The sequence below is a fragment of the Andrena cerasifolii genome, chromosome 15, assembly GCF_050908995.1.
Source record: "Andrena cerasifolii isolate SP2316 chromosome 15, iyAndCera1_principal, whole genome shotgun sequence".
In the NCBI taxonomy this organism is placed as follows: Eukaryota; Metazoa; Arthropoda; class Insecta; order Hymenoptera; family Andrenidae; genus Andrena; species Andrena cerasifolii.
Window position 1 is genome coordinate 5,104,622 of NC_135132.1, and position 17,569 is coordinate 5,122,190.

Below are 17,569 nucleotides of genomic sequence, written 5' to 3' on the forward strand. Positions count from 1 at the left end.
TGTAGTGCATCATCGCCACGTCGTGTTATAGGTACTGCGTCAGGTTCGCGCTGCATTTCGTTCCAGCTTCGTAAATTGTTGTCGTTGCAATTGCAGCTACCTCGCCTGGAGCTGGCCCGCCCTTTCGACCGACATCTTGCCTCCCTCGTTTTATTTCCGTATCCTGTTCCCATCTCTGCGGTTACACCGTACTCCGTGTTGCCGGATGATTCTCTTTCGTCAGCGTTTCCTGGCTCCCCCGGACTAATAAATCACTATTTCTCTGTGCTCCTCTTACATTCGCACGAGCTAGTTTAAACCGGTATACGAAAATTCTGAAGTCGTCACTTTGGAATATTTTGCATGTTGTTTTAGCCGGTTTAATCTTTGGAATAATGAATGTCAGGGATGATGAAGTAAATATAACTTATCACGGTCTAAAATAAATGTAATTTCTAAAATCATCTAAATATAATATAACACAAGTAGACAATGGTCTTTAGAATTATACAGTGGCTAAAAAAAATCAGATTTGTGGCAACTTGTAGTGTTAATGCGATTTGTGATAAAAATTGAAGACGATGAAGTATATTTTTTTAATATCGCAAACTGGAACGTAGTTAAATAACTATAACTATGTTATTTCTAATTTCTTAATTTTGTTGTTTCTAAATCTTTAATTAAAATTTCAAGTGAAAGTGGCAAGGAACTTTGTGGTATATTTTTTCAAGATGGATGCCAAGTCACGGATGTCAGCGTTTTATTATTTAGTATTATTTCATACATTTTATGTCTTCTACGGTATCGAACTTCCTGTAATTTCATACCCATTTCCGTCATAAAAATATTTCAACACGTCGAGACCCACGTATCTACTGGTCATTGGAATTTTATACGAACGGCTTACGTGACCAGCGGCGATCCACGAGTGATCCTAACCTCAAAACTGAAAAATATTTATCCCGAAGACCTTCGTAAGCATAGCGTATTAAATCGCATATTTCAGCATATCATTACTCTGAATATAAATTTTAGCTAGCCCAGAAGAGAGAGAGAGATTAAGTAGATTTAAATTGCAGGTGAAATTGAGGTCCCGCGTTAAGAACTTCGCTTCGCAAACCGTCTCGTTGCGCCATCTGCATCTTTTCGAATGAAAATACTGGCTTCTTTTACTAGTTTCATTCCTCGTTTCCCCCCTTCCCCTTCAATCGAGGCACAACAAAGAAATAAACGAAGCCTTCGAAAAAATATTTTAAGCACGCGTGCGCTAGATATTTAAAATTAAGTAATTTAAGTGCAAACTCGATTTTCCGAAAATCCTTTATCTCGCACATTCCACGTTTCTTTTAACAAAGAATAATTTTCCATTCGTTTTTCCACCCCCGATTTTGCAGAAAATACACATACCTGTTCGCGAAAATAAAACCACCCCCTTCAGAACAGCGCGATGTTACCTGAATTTCCAAAAAAAAAAAAAAAGCAAAGCATAAGCCTGTCTTTCAATCTGGAAAGCCAAAAAATTATATAAATTTTTTCCTTCCCACGCGAAGCCAGCACCGCCGCGGTTCGATTGTTAGCAACAGTCGCAGACGCGCGCCTAAAATATTAACAAACCGCGGCCGCGGTGTTTCACGGGCTCCGCGGCCCGCCAAATGCCCCACGGTTTTAATAATTATAACTCACCGAATTACCGTCGCTCTATTTTCCAGGAGCAGGGGGTGGGGTGGGGGGGGGGGGAGGGCGTGTTTATTAGGCCAGAGGTAAATCGGTCTGGAGGGTGGGAAATTCTGGAAAATCGAGACCCTCCAGTGTTCGTCATCGAGCGGCGAAGGGCCGCGATCTATTAAGGGTGGGCGCCAGCGATCGATCACAGTGGGATCGCGGCGCGGGCGCAAAATGGCCGATTGAATTTCAATATTAATCGAACGGTTAGCGGGCGTCGTTTCGGCGTGGATGCTCGTTCCGGCCATTAAAAATGCAATGAGTCGAAATTGGCCTTGCCAGAGAAAACAATGCCATTAAACTGCTGGCACGGCCTCTCTCTCTCTCTCTCTCTCTCTCTCTCTCTCTCTCTCTCTCTCTCTCTCTTTCTCTCACCCTCTCGGCTTTTCCGGTATAGGTACACTGCCGCCAGCGAGCTGAAAAATACAATAGAAAGGGAAATAATTAGAGTGGCTTGGGGGGAGGGGGAGCTTAAAATTTTTCGGATGGAATTTTTTCCTCTCCCACTGGGCTTTGCAGTTAATTTTTTTAATATTGTTTTTCAGCCTAGAATTTTGTAAACGGCCTTTTGAAGTCGTTTGATCGTCCTTGAATTTGAATATTTTCAATTCTGTATTGCGCGGGTGGGTGTATTCGTGGGGGGGGGGAGGGGGGGGGGAAATAATGCCGCGCATTATTCGAAATGTTTCTTGAAATTGTTTCAGCGAAATCGCTCGGTGATTTTCAATTTAGCGGGCGAAAGAATGACAAGGATTGCTCGCGTGCTTGTTTTTCAGTGAAAACAGCGTGTTTACCTTTATTTTCACGCGAGGAGCAAAGTGAATGAATATACGCACTCGTCTGTGACTCGTGGCAGTTTGCTTTTCCGTCGATTTGGGATTATTTGTCAATAGATAATCCCGAAAATGTGTTTGTTTAAACGAGGGGGATGTGCGAGTGTTCCGTGCAAACAAATTCGATGTGAACGAGCATTTATACGTGAAAATATGTTTGCATTGTTTACTGCCGGAGCTCCCAGGGTGATGTAGTTTATGCAATCGATGATATTACTTAAAAACAGCACGGATTTTCGTGGCAGTACAGTTCTGTTTGTCGCAATATTGTGACGAAAGGAAATTTCTCCGACTGAAATCTATCTCAGTGTAAACTTGATTATATTTGGTAAATAATTATTTATAATTGTTTGGTGGTCTGGTCATAATTATGTTTCTCTTGCACTTTTATGTGAATTTCAAAATTTAGTTACTGATTATAATGTTCTCTTTTTTTGTTAATCATACAAATAATTACTATATAATTTATATTGCAATGAAGTTATGCAACTTAGCTATAAACATCATATTGTTTGAATGCAAATTTTATAGATTTAAATAACATTAAAAGTATCTTCACAATTTTGAGATCAACTAATTAAAGAAATTAAAATCAAATATCAATTGAGAAACTTAAGCAAACAACCATTTCGAAATTAATTTGTCGAAATGACGAATAAAAAGTTAATTAATTTCACTGCAATATGATTCAAAAACACTTGTTAGACTCAATCGCAGAGTTTTATGTGTGTAGTTTCAATGTTTATTCTCTTCAAGAATCTCAGTTGAATGTATGTTGGAAAGACAATGGTTAATCTTCCTAATTTACGCGAATTAAATAAGCATTTTTATAAAACACTTCAGTGAAAAATAGACGAACACAAAAAATAAGCAACATAATTTTACCAATTATTGTCATTATTTTATTTACCCTCCATGCAGTCTGACTTTCTATTCTGGATCCCAGGGTCAGAGTGTATTATATCCACTTCTTTTAAAAAATGGCATTTTACACGTTTCGTTGATATTTAAAATTTTTTAACTGTTTCGAAAACATGTAAAATGCAATGTTCCAAAAAAAAGTGGCTTAATACACTCTGGCTCTAAGGTGCAGTATTTATCTAAAAAATTTCTATTTATATTTTATTCACACCCTGTACAGTTAATCACACTTTGTTTCTACCCTCACAATATTTTCGACTGCAATTATTATTTTATTCAAACCCCATCCACTTAAGGGTATAATCCCTTAAAAAATGTAGAATATTTTTAAATGAAAACTATAACAGATAAGGCACACAGTCTTCTTAGTATTGATTTATAGGCATATATTTTAAGAAGATAAACAATATTTTTTATTACTTTTCCTCCGATGTAATCTGGAATAAATAGCCGTAACGCCGACAGAGATAAAAAGTTTTTTCATCATCTTGAAACATGTATAATTCAATACCAAAAAGACTCTTTACCCCGTGTTATAGTTTTCTTTAAAAAAAAAATCCAAAATTTTAAGGGATTTTCACAGGAATATACCCTTAACCACCTTCCACCCAAAATTCCAAATATTTTTCATCTCACATGTTGGTCACACCGCTACGAAATTACTTAAAACGCTTGCCACGGAACTCGATCGATTTCCCTGGCGTAGAAGCATCGTTCCGGCGTCCAACTCGGTAACAAGTTCCTCTTTGCGGAGGACTTCCGGTGGCACTGCGCGCGGCTCCCGCGGTCCAGACTTTCCTCGAGCCTCGTTGAGGTTCAACCAGCGTTTTAATCCGCATCGAAATTCTAATGCGGCCCGTTTCTTTAGCATTTTATGGTAATCGTCCTTCCTCAAGTTTACTTTGACAGTTTACTCCGCGGCGACAGCTGATGACAACGACGGGCTTGCTCCTCGCTGATGGCTTCTGTAGACACGAGAAGAGGTTCGGATAGGAGAGTTTAGTAGCCTTAGTGCCTGGGCGCACCGTGGTGGAGACCGTTTAGGTTCTGGGCTAGGTCTAGATTAGCAACTAATTCTTTTTCACATGGACTATGCAAGGCAGACCTAAGTAACCTGAAAACTTCCTGAGATTGGTCAGTGAGCGGGTTAAGTAGCCTAAGCTAATTTCTCGAGGGAGACTAGTCTCTGAATAGGAACATGCCAGAACAGAGCAGTGTGAATTACTTTATGGCACACCCGCTAGAGTTTAGTACTGCGGATGATTGATAGGAGAAGCTTCTTTCTTTTCTGTAGCTCACGTTGCCACGTGCTTTCACGAAGAACGTCGGGGTAATTTGTTGGCCATTTTTCTAGAGACCAATGGGAGATAAAAGGAGACTGTATAAGGGTGTGTTTACATATTGTTTTAGACTACAATATCATACATAACTCAGCTATCGAGTGATGCAGCTTAAAAGGGAGTCGGTTCTGCTTGGAAATTTCTGAACCTAGACCTACACTGAGCAAATATTCATTCCAGACTTAACTCCACCATTTGCTTCCTTCCTCAAATTGGCATTGCTGACAAAGTAATATAACCTTAGGTATAAAAAGAAGAGAGCCAGGTGTTGTTAGAGGAGTCGCAAATAGGGAAGATAGGTACTTGAATTGATCTTCCTATGGCTGTCTGAAAGAAGGGATTTAATTGAACTCTAAGCAACTTTGAGCAAGGTTTAGTGGTGTATATAACTGACTGAAACTGCAAATGGTTTTTAAAAAAATCCATTCTGGAACTTGCAGAGACCTTCATTGAGAAATATAGGTTCTCACTTGGGGTAGTTGGCTGCTACAAGAAAGCTCTGAAACATGTATTCCAGTTGTCGCGGAAATAATATTAAAACATTCCAATTCCTGGAATACACAGAGACTAATCTGTTCTGCCTTTTCTTTGCTGTTGCAGAACTCAAACAACCAAGTCGCAATTCCTGGGCAGAATCAGGTGGCCCAGACGCAAGCAGAGACCCAAGGCGGGCCCAACACCGTCCTCAGAGTCATCGTCGAGCAGATGGTTTACCCGATTTCCCTGGACGTGCTCTACCAGGTGAGTCACGAATTCTAAGTCCAGCTTTAATTCTGCTCTACTAACAAACTGGCATACTTACACGTGTTCCTACATTTCACTGTAACTATTCAGTTCCTAGTGAATCTTAGGACCACAAACACTAGAGACATCTACGTTAAACGTTTATGGTCGGATAGGGTTTTTATATCCCTTGTATTGAAATTATACTTATAGAACGGAATGCAGTGGGATTCAACGTTCCACTAGTCACAGCTATGGCAATACCTCGAGTTTTCAAGTTTTACTCAGATTTCAAATTTTCACTCATTTTTGTGGACTATTGGTGACTTTTTAGCAAAATTCTGACATTTTCAAAGTAGTATGAAGAGATTCTACTATAAAGAGAGTAAATAGTGATGCAATTATACAGAAAGATACGTCATTAGCTACTAGAGGTAGTACTAATATCCATTGCCAACTAAATAGCCATCAAACAAGCAACAATCTATACCTACACCAAAAGTCATTTAAGAAGGAACCCGTTTCGCGCATGTAGAATGAGCTCATTGGCTCGGAAAAAGAGTTGGTGGGGGTACAGCCAATAGTGGCTGCTCCCGGCACCAATGAGCGTCAACCTGCGCAGAACCGGTCTAAACTCGTCGGTCGGCAGGTTCCTTCTTAAATGAGAGGGAGTATATATACAAAAGAAGTCCTGACTGACTGACAGACTCATCAACGCCCAGTTCAAACCGTTTAACTTAGGATCGTGAAATTTGGAAGGTACATTCTTTTCATGATCTAGGCACCCACTAAGGAAGGATTTTTGGAAATTCCATCCCCAAGGGGTTGAAAAGGGGTAAATGTATTTTCCCGGATTCCTTAATATCTCGTAGGCCTGATTAGCTATCAACTTGGTTCTTACTCAGAAAGATTACCCACAGAAATGCCTAAAAACCAGATTCAGCATTTTGCCCTAATCGACCCCTAAAGGGGTGAAACCGGGTACAATGTGTTATACCGTTTTTACTTCGAAAGGTTACCCACATAAATGCCTAAAAACCAATTTCAGGATGTTGCCCTAATCAACCCCTAAGGGGGAGGTGAAAAGGGGTGAAATGTGCTTTCTCGGAGTTCTTAATATCTCCTAGGTCCGAAACGAAGCGCGGGGGTATTTTGCTAGTTCTAATTTAATCTATTAAATAACGGTGAAGTTAGAAGTTAGTGCATTGAATCGTACCTACTTACAATTAATATTTCTCCGACAAAATATAAGAAATATAGGCGACACACCATGCTAGTTCGAAAGGATTTAAAGAGGGTTGATGCGCCAGAGGGGGGCGGTGCACGCGAATTTATCAAGTAGCTGAGGCTTGTATGCAAAGCAAAAATCGTCGATATCGCCGGGAATGATAGGAGATATGCAAAATCAATCGGATTTCACGGGTATTCCCCGAATTCGATTCCTGATTAATCGGATATATCCCTCTGGTATCCTTCGGCCGCAGTGGGAAGAGTCGCGGGCATATTTTGAGCGGGAAATATCCTCGGCTCCGCGAGATTTTCAATGCTCGCCGAGTTTTCGCTAATGGAATATTAAATAGTCCTCGCGGTGCGACCAAATGTTTACCAATTCGGGCGAGAATGCTTTCTGTCCACCTCCCATTTCGAACTTTTAAATCCCGCGCGCTTTCTTGACGAGTAGCATTCGATAACCTAGTTATGAGTATTTATTAAGGTTATCTTTTCAAAATTTCGAAACAAAATTTAAGGAAAAATCTTTTACAAATAACTCCTTAATGGTAATAAGAGTAGTGGGAATATTTAGTGTGCTATGTACAAAGACCTTAATTTTCTTTGCTAATTAGAAAACCAACGCGTTTTTATTAAATATGGAAAATGATAATTTTCGCTGAAATATATCAGTAAGTATGTTTTTTAGGTCAGATTTTCAATTTACAGTAGAATTTATGCTCTTTTGCCATATGTTAATTTTTTCATCAGCTATTTACCGTGATTAACAACAAATGCTTTCACTCTCGAAGACTTAACATTTTGAAAATGAAATATTACACTAAAAACTAACAAAATTCTAATAAACTAACATATCAATTCTAATAACCCCCTTGAAGCTGCAAACAAAACCACAGAACTGTATTAACAATATATTAACAATACACTATTGTAGAAATATTCGAATTATTTAAATTAGTGGAAGTATACAGTAGATACATACGTCTTGGAAATATTTAGCTATCTAGAAGTACAAAATATTAATTTTATTAATTTTCGCCACTCCTCATAACAACCCTCGCGCTTTACTACAATAACTAAGATTAAATCTGTAATTTTTGTCCAAAATAACCCCGAATTTTCGAAATTTTAAATAACAAACATTACCCAGCACTTCTTCGGAACTGGCCGTTCATTTCTTTTCGAAGTAACATCGAATTTACTTATTATGCACTTTGCTGACTTTTTTTTTCAAACTGAAAGATTCAACGAAAGTCCCAGATTTGGCTAAAAAGTCGATTGCATAATAAAAAGAGCCCAGAAACACGCAATTTCGTTTCTTGTTAATCGTATCGCACGGTCCATCGGTTGACTCCTGTTGCGCGCGCGCGCGCGCGCCATTGTGCATCGCGAATTCATAATAAGGAAACAGCGCGCGGCAGATTACGTATTTACAGAATTACAAATTACAATTACAGAGCTGAATTATGTAACGGGCAGCGATTATTATTGAATTAATTCACGTGTCGAGTTGCACGGAACAGAAGCTGATACCGCGGCGATTAATTACGATCGCCGCGACAGTCGATTAACCAGTCGATTAAAATCACGATGGCGCTGGATTATCGTTTCCATTGTCGTAACTCTAACCAGCCGGAAGTTCAGTCCTGCGATGCGTTATTAGAATTTCATGCGCAGTATCTGTTTGTCCTCCTTCGCCCCACGTGAAATGCTTAGTGCGTTGAAAGTGTCCTAAAATAAGATGTAACTTTTTAAAAATGGGCCCATTAAATTAGTTTTTTTTTCAAGGTGCGAACTTATTCAGTTGTACAGCTCGTGATCTGACAGTTAAAGTAGTTTAAACTCTTTGCAAATAGTTAGTCGTTTTTTTTACACATTGAGGAATTAAAATAGTAACAGATGTATGTGTCAAAGAAATCAAAAATTATTTTTTTAGTGGAAAAGGTTGTAGATTCCGTGCTGAGTGCAGTGGTAAGGTTGTAAGTGCTGGAATAATTTCTTTAGTTTCCGGAGCTGCCGCTAGATGGCGCTGAGATCGTAAGTAGGTACCAACGGCGCTGCGGTCGCGAAAAAAGTACTGAAAACTTTCACTTCTGGCACTTACATAATTTAATTCTTAACCGGTGACGTCCCACTTTGTGAAATAAATGGTCACGTGGACATTGTCATGTCGTAGATTTATTTTTAGCGTATACTAGAGTTATTAGTGACTCTATTACATATCTGAAAAGATACTTTTGCCTGTTTTGTTCGAAGCCAGTTGCCTTCGTGACACGACACACTATAAAACAAGGTCGAATGAAGAGCAGAAAAATATAGGAAACATAATTCTGCAGGAGCGTACTGTCTTGGTCAACACTTTGTTAGGTTAACTTCAGATGCGTGTATTGGGAATAAAATTACCACTGCAGAGTGTATATTCTACTTGATCTAATTGACAAAAATACACAGAAAGAAGGACGAAGAACTAAACTAAGATTACAATATTAATCAAAAGCTGTACGTGGCAACACGACTTCGCATATTGCGACGCTTGCAACACACAACGCGAAGTCCAGGGTTGCCAACTTGAAATCTTACGTTTAAGCCAAATAATACTAAAAAAAGCTCGAATAAAGCCAAATACGTATGAAAAATATTCATAGCAATTAAATCACAATAAAAGTTCGAGATCCAGATTCTCTTCCCTGGAATCATAAACATTTTTCGCTGTTAGATTTTGAAGCATTTGTTGAGGTACACTAAAATCATTGCAACATTTGTTTGGCAGCACTAGTCCTGCTCTAATTCTTATAATGGCGTCAAGAAGCAGAAGCTGCAATCTGTTCCTTGCATTTGTTTTAACGAAGGATACAAGAGAAAAGATCCTCTCAACTACAGCATTACTTAGAGCAGTTATTAGGCAAGTAAGGACAAATGTAGCAAGCTCCTTAAATCCCTGATGCTGAAATACCTATACCAATCCAAAACTGCTCCGTTTGAAGTTATTTAAAAAAAAAGTTTTAAGGAAAGGATTGCAAAAAAGCCAAAAAGCCAAATAAATTTTCCAACGCCAATCAAGTTGAAAAAAAAAACAGATGTCTGGAATTTGGCGTCAGGAAAGCCATATTGGCAACCCTGGCGAAGTCTGCGAAGTGAAGTGAGGCACAGGGCCGGCGACCATAAACAGTAAACAGCAACAGCGCCACTTGCAGAATAATGAACTAAAATGCAAGAGCGCCAGAAACAAAAAACAAACAGAAACACAGTACACACTGACTATATATATATACATTATTCCAACAGTGTGCTTATCAGATTACGTATTTTGATGCATTTACAACTCGTTGAATCATTTGGCGATACCAAACAAGTGCCATGGTTGATCAGTCAATAGAAACCTAATATCGCTTTCAAAATCAAAGTGGCTGTTCTAGTTTAGACAAGTTGTCCATGTTTGAAGTTAATTACAGCGACTTGCAATTTAAGTTTCGCCCCAAACAGGTGCACTTTGAGACTTACAATTAGTCAAGTCGCGCACAAGGGAAGTTAGGCGACCCGCAAATTCAGAAAATTATGCAACTGTGTGTTCGAGTAGAGTACTTCATCCGTGAGACAAACCTATTTTTAGTTAATGCCATAGTGCGGTTTTAGGGGGCGAAATCACCCCTTGAGAAAAATGCAGAATTTTCCTTTTCGCGTAATATCTCTAGAACAGTGCGAGTTATCGAAAAGAAGCTTAAACAAAAGTTGCGTCTTCTTTTTATATCTACAAAACTGCGTAAAAATAATTCTCGAGAAATTCATACTTTTCGAGTTACCCCCACCACCGATCCTTAAATTCGACAATTATTTTCACACAGTTTCGCCTAACTTCCCTTGTCAGTCATATTTTGACTGGTACAATGCTAAATAGTTACTTCTTTACTCCCAGAATAGTCAGCAGTTGCACTGGAAGCCGTACTATAACAACTTTGGCATCGAAGCAACTTCGCATGCAAACTCAATCAATGTTAAATTCGCACACGCTATTACGAGCAGGATAGTTACGAGGTTATGGTGCAAACTTTACACGCGTATAGTACCCACTAAAATAAACAAAAAAGCGTCAGTTAAAACGGTGGTTTAAAAGCCAACCGTTTCACAGTTACGAAACAAAAATGCATCCATTCATCACAAGAGGGGTGTACAGCGCGTTTGACAAAATCAAGGTCAAAGTGAACAATTTAAACTGATGTTTATTAACCGACTAATTATTAAAAAAAAAAAAAACAGTGCATACCTACAAATGCCAACAAACGCTCTCAAAAATAGTAACACCCCCGAAATTAACAATAGACGCCAAAGAGAAGTGACGCTAAATGGCCCCAGCGTTTGAAAACAAGCGGGCCAATATTTTATTCTTTTTGCAGCGAGGAACGTGACACTTTTCCATAACACTCTTTCACTGCTCGGACATGTAGAATCGATCTGGAAGCCGTGTAACCAATTTTCATCAGCATCGTATGCACTGATGTCCGTGTAAAAATTCTCCGCCCCCGCTGTGCCGTTCGCCGAACGCGCGTTTTAAAAGAATGGGACAGAGAAGCGAGGATAAAAGAGCAGAGGGGGTTGATCGACAATTTCGCCGACAGGAAAGCGCGCAGTTGATTTTAGTAGACCAGGGAGAATGAGACGTAAGACCGAACGTATCGTGGCGTTCATTAAGGAAAGCTCACTTTGGAGCCGGATGGCAGGATAACCGGTGCGCTTCCGGTTCGAGTTGAGTGGTCCATGCATTTTTAAGGGCATCCACTAGCTCGACGAATAATATACTGCACTATGGCCCAGGAACCCGGAAACTCTCGACCCTTCTTTCCACGTGAATGTACTGCGCTTTCATACGTGACATACGCTAAACATCCCCCATTTTCACACTGAATGTACTCAAAGTAGGACCTCTTTTTAGGGGAGGCGCATCCCCCACGCGATCTGAATATGAATTTCAGGGCTTACAAAACGATGAATATAGGGTACTGTGTCGTGGGACGTGTGCGTCCCTTTTTATTCTTCATATAGGTAGGCAGATTCATTCGATGTTTACGCGGGGGTAGTATGTAGCTTGGTCTCGAAGATACTTTTCAGAGGGCGGTAGTAATTTGGGATTTGCGAGCCATGATTTTAATGAAAGTGGTATTTATTAAGTGACATGCAGACGTTAAAGTGAATCACATTGTTTGGATGTATGTCTTAAGGGGTTGTACCTAGCCAGGCGGCCGAAAATAGCGCGAATGTTTGTGAATTTTTTTTTAAAAAGTGAAAGCATATATTTTCACAGAACTTTTTGCAGATAAAAGAGCAACATTTGAAGAACATTTGGTAATTTTTTCGTAGAAAAATATTCACGTTTATAATAAAATAACAAGCGACATCCAAGAAGCCTTTTTAAAAATTTGGTTTTGCGGTGAGCACTGCCATTCGGAACCAGATTATTTAAAATAAAAATAATAAAAATTTGGTTAGTATGTTAATGTATCTGATGGAATTTCCGAAATATTAACTTATAACAAAATGGCGGCTATTTAAATTTGAAATCCTGATTTTTTCAGGCAAAAATCACGCAGGTGATTTTGGGGGTGATTTTAAACTTTATTAAAAATCTAAACATATAAAGCAGAAAGCTGCTATGTTTTTGTGTTTGTCTGTTGCCTAAAAACTTTCGAACGGATAAACTCTGGGATCAAGAAATGAGCCTCAGCTCAATATGTCTGACTAATCCAGATGAATGTGACTATTTTCACAAAAAAAAATAAAAAAAATTTGTTTTTATAAAATCAGAATCACAATGAATTTGCGAGCATTTCTCCAAACCTTTCGCCACTCAACCCGTTAACATCCCCTGCAATATCACAGTGCAAACATCCTATGTTTCCAATTAAAAAACTCAAAATAATCTTAATCTTTTAAAAGAAGAAACGAATTTTCAACAATATCTTTACTCCAAGTCGTTGCTTATTTGAAACAGACATAGTTTTGTTAACAATTCTTTTATCGCGCTACTGTAAATATTTTATAAAATCTGGCATACTGCTCCGCAGAACACCCTGTGGAAGAAAAACCAATCTCGATACTACCACGGTTACCGATGTCTGAAAAGTGATTCGAATGAACACGAAGGCCACCAAAGGTGACTCGGTTAACTCCACCTTCGAGCGACCACCGTTTCATCTTCCGCGCGAACGGCTGGCGGTAATCCTCGTGCATTAACGTGTTCGCGTTTCGCTCCCACCGAATTGAAATTCCCGAAGATTACAGGCGTTTCGTTGTCCGCTTGGTTGTTGCCATCAGCGCTGTGGCGCGGTTGCTTCACGCATGCTTGCTTTTTCGATAAGCACGCGGCGGATTTCTATGTGGACGGGGCCGCGTGGGCGCGGGGACAAGGGTCCTAAGCCGATAATGGACCGACTAGAAAACATTTCCGGATTACACGGGCGGCTATTGCCCCGTTATTTGGCTGCGTAAGTAGGCTTACGCGGCGATTTCGCAGCTGGCCTGGATTTACACGCACCGCGATCGCTTCGAAAGATTAACCGGCGCTCAGCCATCGTGCTAAGTCGATTTCCGTCTGGTGACCGGAAATTTTGACCGATGGCGCCACCAGCGCCGCTTCGAGACGGTCATTGTGACGCAACGGATTGCTGTTGCCCCTATTTGTGTTATGGTAGACACTTTTGGCGGTGTTGGGTTGGGATTCAATGTGAAGACAGTCTTTCTGATAGTCTCAGGAGTCTCTTAGGGCTACAAGAAAGTCACCAGTAGCCGCTTAATTTTCTGAGGGCTTTTTGTATCTGTTCTGTTGCAAGAGTCTTTGAACACTCAACAGGTCGGATGAGCAGCTCTTCGACGAATCCTCTGTCGTTTCGTGGGTCAAATAAATCCCGTAAAAATTGTTCCCCCTAACAGATAACTTGCCACCCACTTGCACCCGCTGTACCTTAGTGAAAGCGAAAGAAAGAAGGGTGCCTTAAAGAGGGAGTACGGTGTTCAGGTATGCACCGGAGTTCTTAAACTGGCGCCGTGAAAACTTGGTAATCCAGCTGGATGCTATTAGTCAGTAACTAGAGATGGGGCTCTGCTTTTAAAATTTCTAATGATCCGTGAACTTAACATAATGTATCCGTTGAAGGGCCATTGATCGCGGAAAGTTTTAATAGTCTCTTCCTCGTCGGTAGCTTCTTTCCCGCTAGACGCTGGAAAAACTGCAACACCGCAAGCTCTGCATAACCGACGGTTATTAAGTAACGTGAATTAATACATTACGAGTCTGAGCCTTGGAAAGTGGCTTCTGTTGGACGTGGCGCCACCTGTTCCGACGATGGTTTCCACTGGAGTGGTTGCTGGTTCGGTTATGTGTAATAGCAAACACCATAAGGCATCTTCAGCGGGAGGATTATGATTGACCCGGATCCATAATCGTGTACCAAAGTTTGCTACCACGATGTTCAAAGCAAAGTATCACAAAGCACCTATAAGCGACTGTAGCAAACATTTAGAAAACCGATGAACCTAAAGGAAAGATTAGGAAGCGTCAGTTCTAAGTTGTCGACTGGCATCTCATCAGTAACGTGCACAAAGCTTTTACAGCAAGACCTCACATAAATAGCGCCAAAACGTTCCCACAGGATGACCAACAGTAGCAAATACCTATAACTGATTTGTCTCCAAAGCTAGGTACCACAGATAGTAAGACATGGTATCCACAAGTTCATCCTCCTTTTCTTTTTACATGGCGAAGTCCTCAATAGACTCTGAGTCGGTCCGCCCTAGGTCCAACTCGTAGTGACTAAAATCCCACCGCTTTGCGCGATATGGGGGACATCCCCAAAGCAAAGTAGCGATTCGTTCGATAGCCCCCCAAGTTTAACATCTTCCTAACCCAAACCTGGCCAAAGGAACACCACCTAGAGCAAAAGCTCCTGGAGCTAGATTGTCCCTAAAACCTAGCCCCCACAGATAGACGGATTGACATCCTCCTAACCCAGATCTAGCCAAAAGAGTCTTTCACTGTCCCCAAAAGCTAGCTCCTACACACAGCAGCGAATAGTGTCGCCAAGTTCATGGTTAACATCGTCGTAACCCAGACCTGGCCCGCGCAAGTAGAAAGAGGGTTCCCCAGGGCAGAGTTTCGCGACTGGAGCTAGCTACGTAGAAAGGGAAGAAGTAAAATCACCAGCTCCCCCAATCGATCCTCCTTTCATTCATCATGCGAAAGGGGTGCAGGCGGAGGAACTGTCGGCTTTCAGGGCGATCGGTTACTGCGCAGCGGAGCATGAAAGCATCAGCCCTCAGGGTTCCGAGCGGCGTAACAGCGCGAGCAAGAAGGGAGAAAAAAGGCAGCAGAGGAAACGGTGGACGAGAGCATTATTCCGTACACAACGATTCGTGCTGGCTGCGAGCTTGTTCCGTAAATCGGATTATACAGTCGGCGGATGGAGGGCCGTAAAACTATCCCTGAGCTCTCGGAACCAGTCGTTTCCCCGCGGTAATTTCTCGCTGTACACGTCCCCTTTTCCGTTTCTTCTCGCGCTGCTCGGCCCCCGGCCTCCTCCTTGGACCAAGGGCCGAGGCTCGAATGGTAGAACCGGTCGTAACGTCGCTCCGTCGAAGACAGTAAACGTAGACGGCGGCCTCTCAGCGTTTATGCTCCCTGGTTCAAATGGGTCGAGGAATTCCTGCTCTAGGCCGCATTGACATAAACGCACCCGAGGTGTCTGCGCTGGCCCCGCCACCTGGGACGCCTTAAATCCCGCCATATTAAAGGCTACCCCTGGGAGCAGCCCTCGGTTGGGGTAAAAATTTCGGGCGGGCTCGTGCAGCCTGGATGGAAATTAGGGTCGTTCGGTCTTTTTCTTAGTTTCGTTTTATTTTGCTTAATATTAGGCCGTTGGAAATGACTCTTCTGGAGTTTGGTTAGTCAGTTGGGTACCTGGAAGTGGGCAGTGTTACTTTTATCTTTGCTTTGCTGCGAGTATTAAATATAACAATCTTCTTACTGGAAAGTAAGGAACCTGATGAACTAGTTCATTAAAAGAACCCACAAATCTGATATACGAGATTCTTAAGTTAAAAGTATAATAATAATAGTCTACACTTTCAACGAATATATGATAATAGTTTCTACCGGTTATGCTTCTTCTCTACATACATGTGTCTTTATTGAACATAACCTCTTTTGGTCTACGTACTGATGCGGCCTTACTTGCACTGACTAAAACAAAAGAAACCACTTACAAGGGATGGTCCCGCACCCGGAAATTCAAAAAATTCTAAAACTTTGTGAATATGTAGGGGAATTTCTCCTGATTACAACGCATTTTTTTTTGCTGCCCAAATTCACTCGAGAAGAGTGTGTGTGGCGGAGGGGGATGAACCTATGAAAATTCGACTAGTTTCCGATTTTGTGTTATAACTCGCGAACTGTAAGAGACAGAAAAAAAGTTTCAAGACAAAAGTTACTACTTTTAATTGGATCTTTCATTTAGTAAAAAAAAAATATTTTACAGCTCACGAGTTATAGCACAAAATCGGAAAATAGCCGGAATTTAAGGGGTCAGTTTCACCCCCGTGGAATGAATTTTGGCAGTAAACAAAAATTGCGTTGCAATCAGGAGGAAATCCCCTACATATTCGCAGTCTCAGAAGTTTTTGAATTTCCGAGTTCGGGACTTTTTCCTGTTAGGTATCGCGACAGTCGGTAACGGAAATATCTATCGTATCGATCAGTATACAAAAATGAAACAAATTACTACGTCTCTATACATCAATGCCGCATACACGTTAAGTAATAACGAATCGTAACAAGAGAAATAACGTTAAATAAATAAGTACTGTGCTGGGCCGAGGTGTAGCACTACGTTGCTACAAACCTAACCTCAAAGAGAACAAGAAAAGGGACATAGAGGTGATAATAAATAAATAAATGGTGGTAAATCCTCTTCGGAACGTGCAAGAAAGCACGACAACACGCAATGCCCATTAATTCAAAGGGTATTTGTCGACTTCTGTAAACGAATCAAAGGCATATAGCCCTTATCGAATCTCTGATTCAGGAGGATAAAAGTGACACGGAATTTATCACCGAACGCGATTCGTGGAAAGGCAACAAGCGCTCGAGATCGTCCTGAACCGTTCGCAAGGGGTGAATCGGGAAAATAATGAGGGAAAGAAGGTGAGACGAAGGGGGAGCATTAATCATTCCTCTCTTTGGATCGATGATTAATGGGAGGCCAGGCAGCTTCCTAATGTTACGATTCGATCGTTCCAGTTGTTCGAGCGTGGAATACGAGGAGGGCAGGCTGGTCTGTCATTGATCCTGAGGGCTTTCCTTGCCGCGGGGCTCGCGGGGAAAAATGGATTCGACGATTTCGACTTGATTTATCGCGAACGATCCCGTGGTATTATTGGCGTTATTTTCGGCTGAGATGCAGGGACGTCTGGGACCATTGTTTTGTTAAACCAATGTCTATTTCATTGAGTATTTTGATGCGATTAAATATCACGGAGGGCAGTGGTAGTTCTCTGCATCCGTAGGGACTAGAATTCATTTATTTACTCGCTCGATACAGACTATATTTAAGATTGCGCTTTATTTGAGGTTAGGTTTAATAACAGTCTTGCGGTTATACCTGGGTATCTACACATTTCATTACATTTATCGGAAATGTTTTTCAGAGATTATCGGAGAAGCCAGCTTTTGTAAGCTTGCGGTCTGAGTACAAATTTCAGCAAAGCTTTGCTATTTATTTCCACGCAGGGTTGCCAACTCTGCATGGCCGACGAGGAGGTGATTATTACTTGCGAAAG

General features: G+C 41.0%; 1 protein-coding gene across 12 annotated transcripts in view; it reads left to right on the forward strand.

Moving 5' to 3' along the window:
• Nucleotides 1-17,569, forward strand: part of Heph (polypyrimidine tract-binding protein 1 heph) — a 793,543-nt gene that overhangs the window by 721,171 nt on the left and 54,803 nt on the right. For all 12 annotated transcript variants that reach the window (XM_076827760.1, XM_076827759.1, XM_076827762.1 and 9 more), the window contains one exon: nt 5,396-5,536. In XM_076827760.1, coding sequence (XP_076683875.1) covers nt 5,396-5,536 — 141 coding nt within the window. The remainder of the gene's footprint in view (nt 1-5,395; nt 5,537-17,569) is intronic.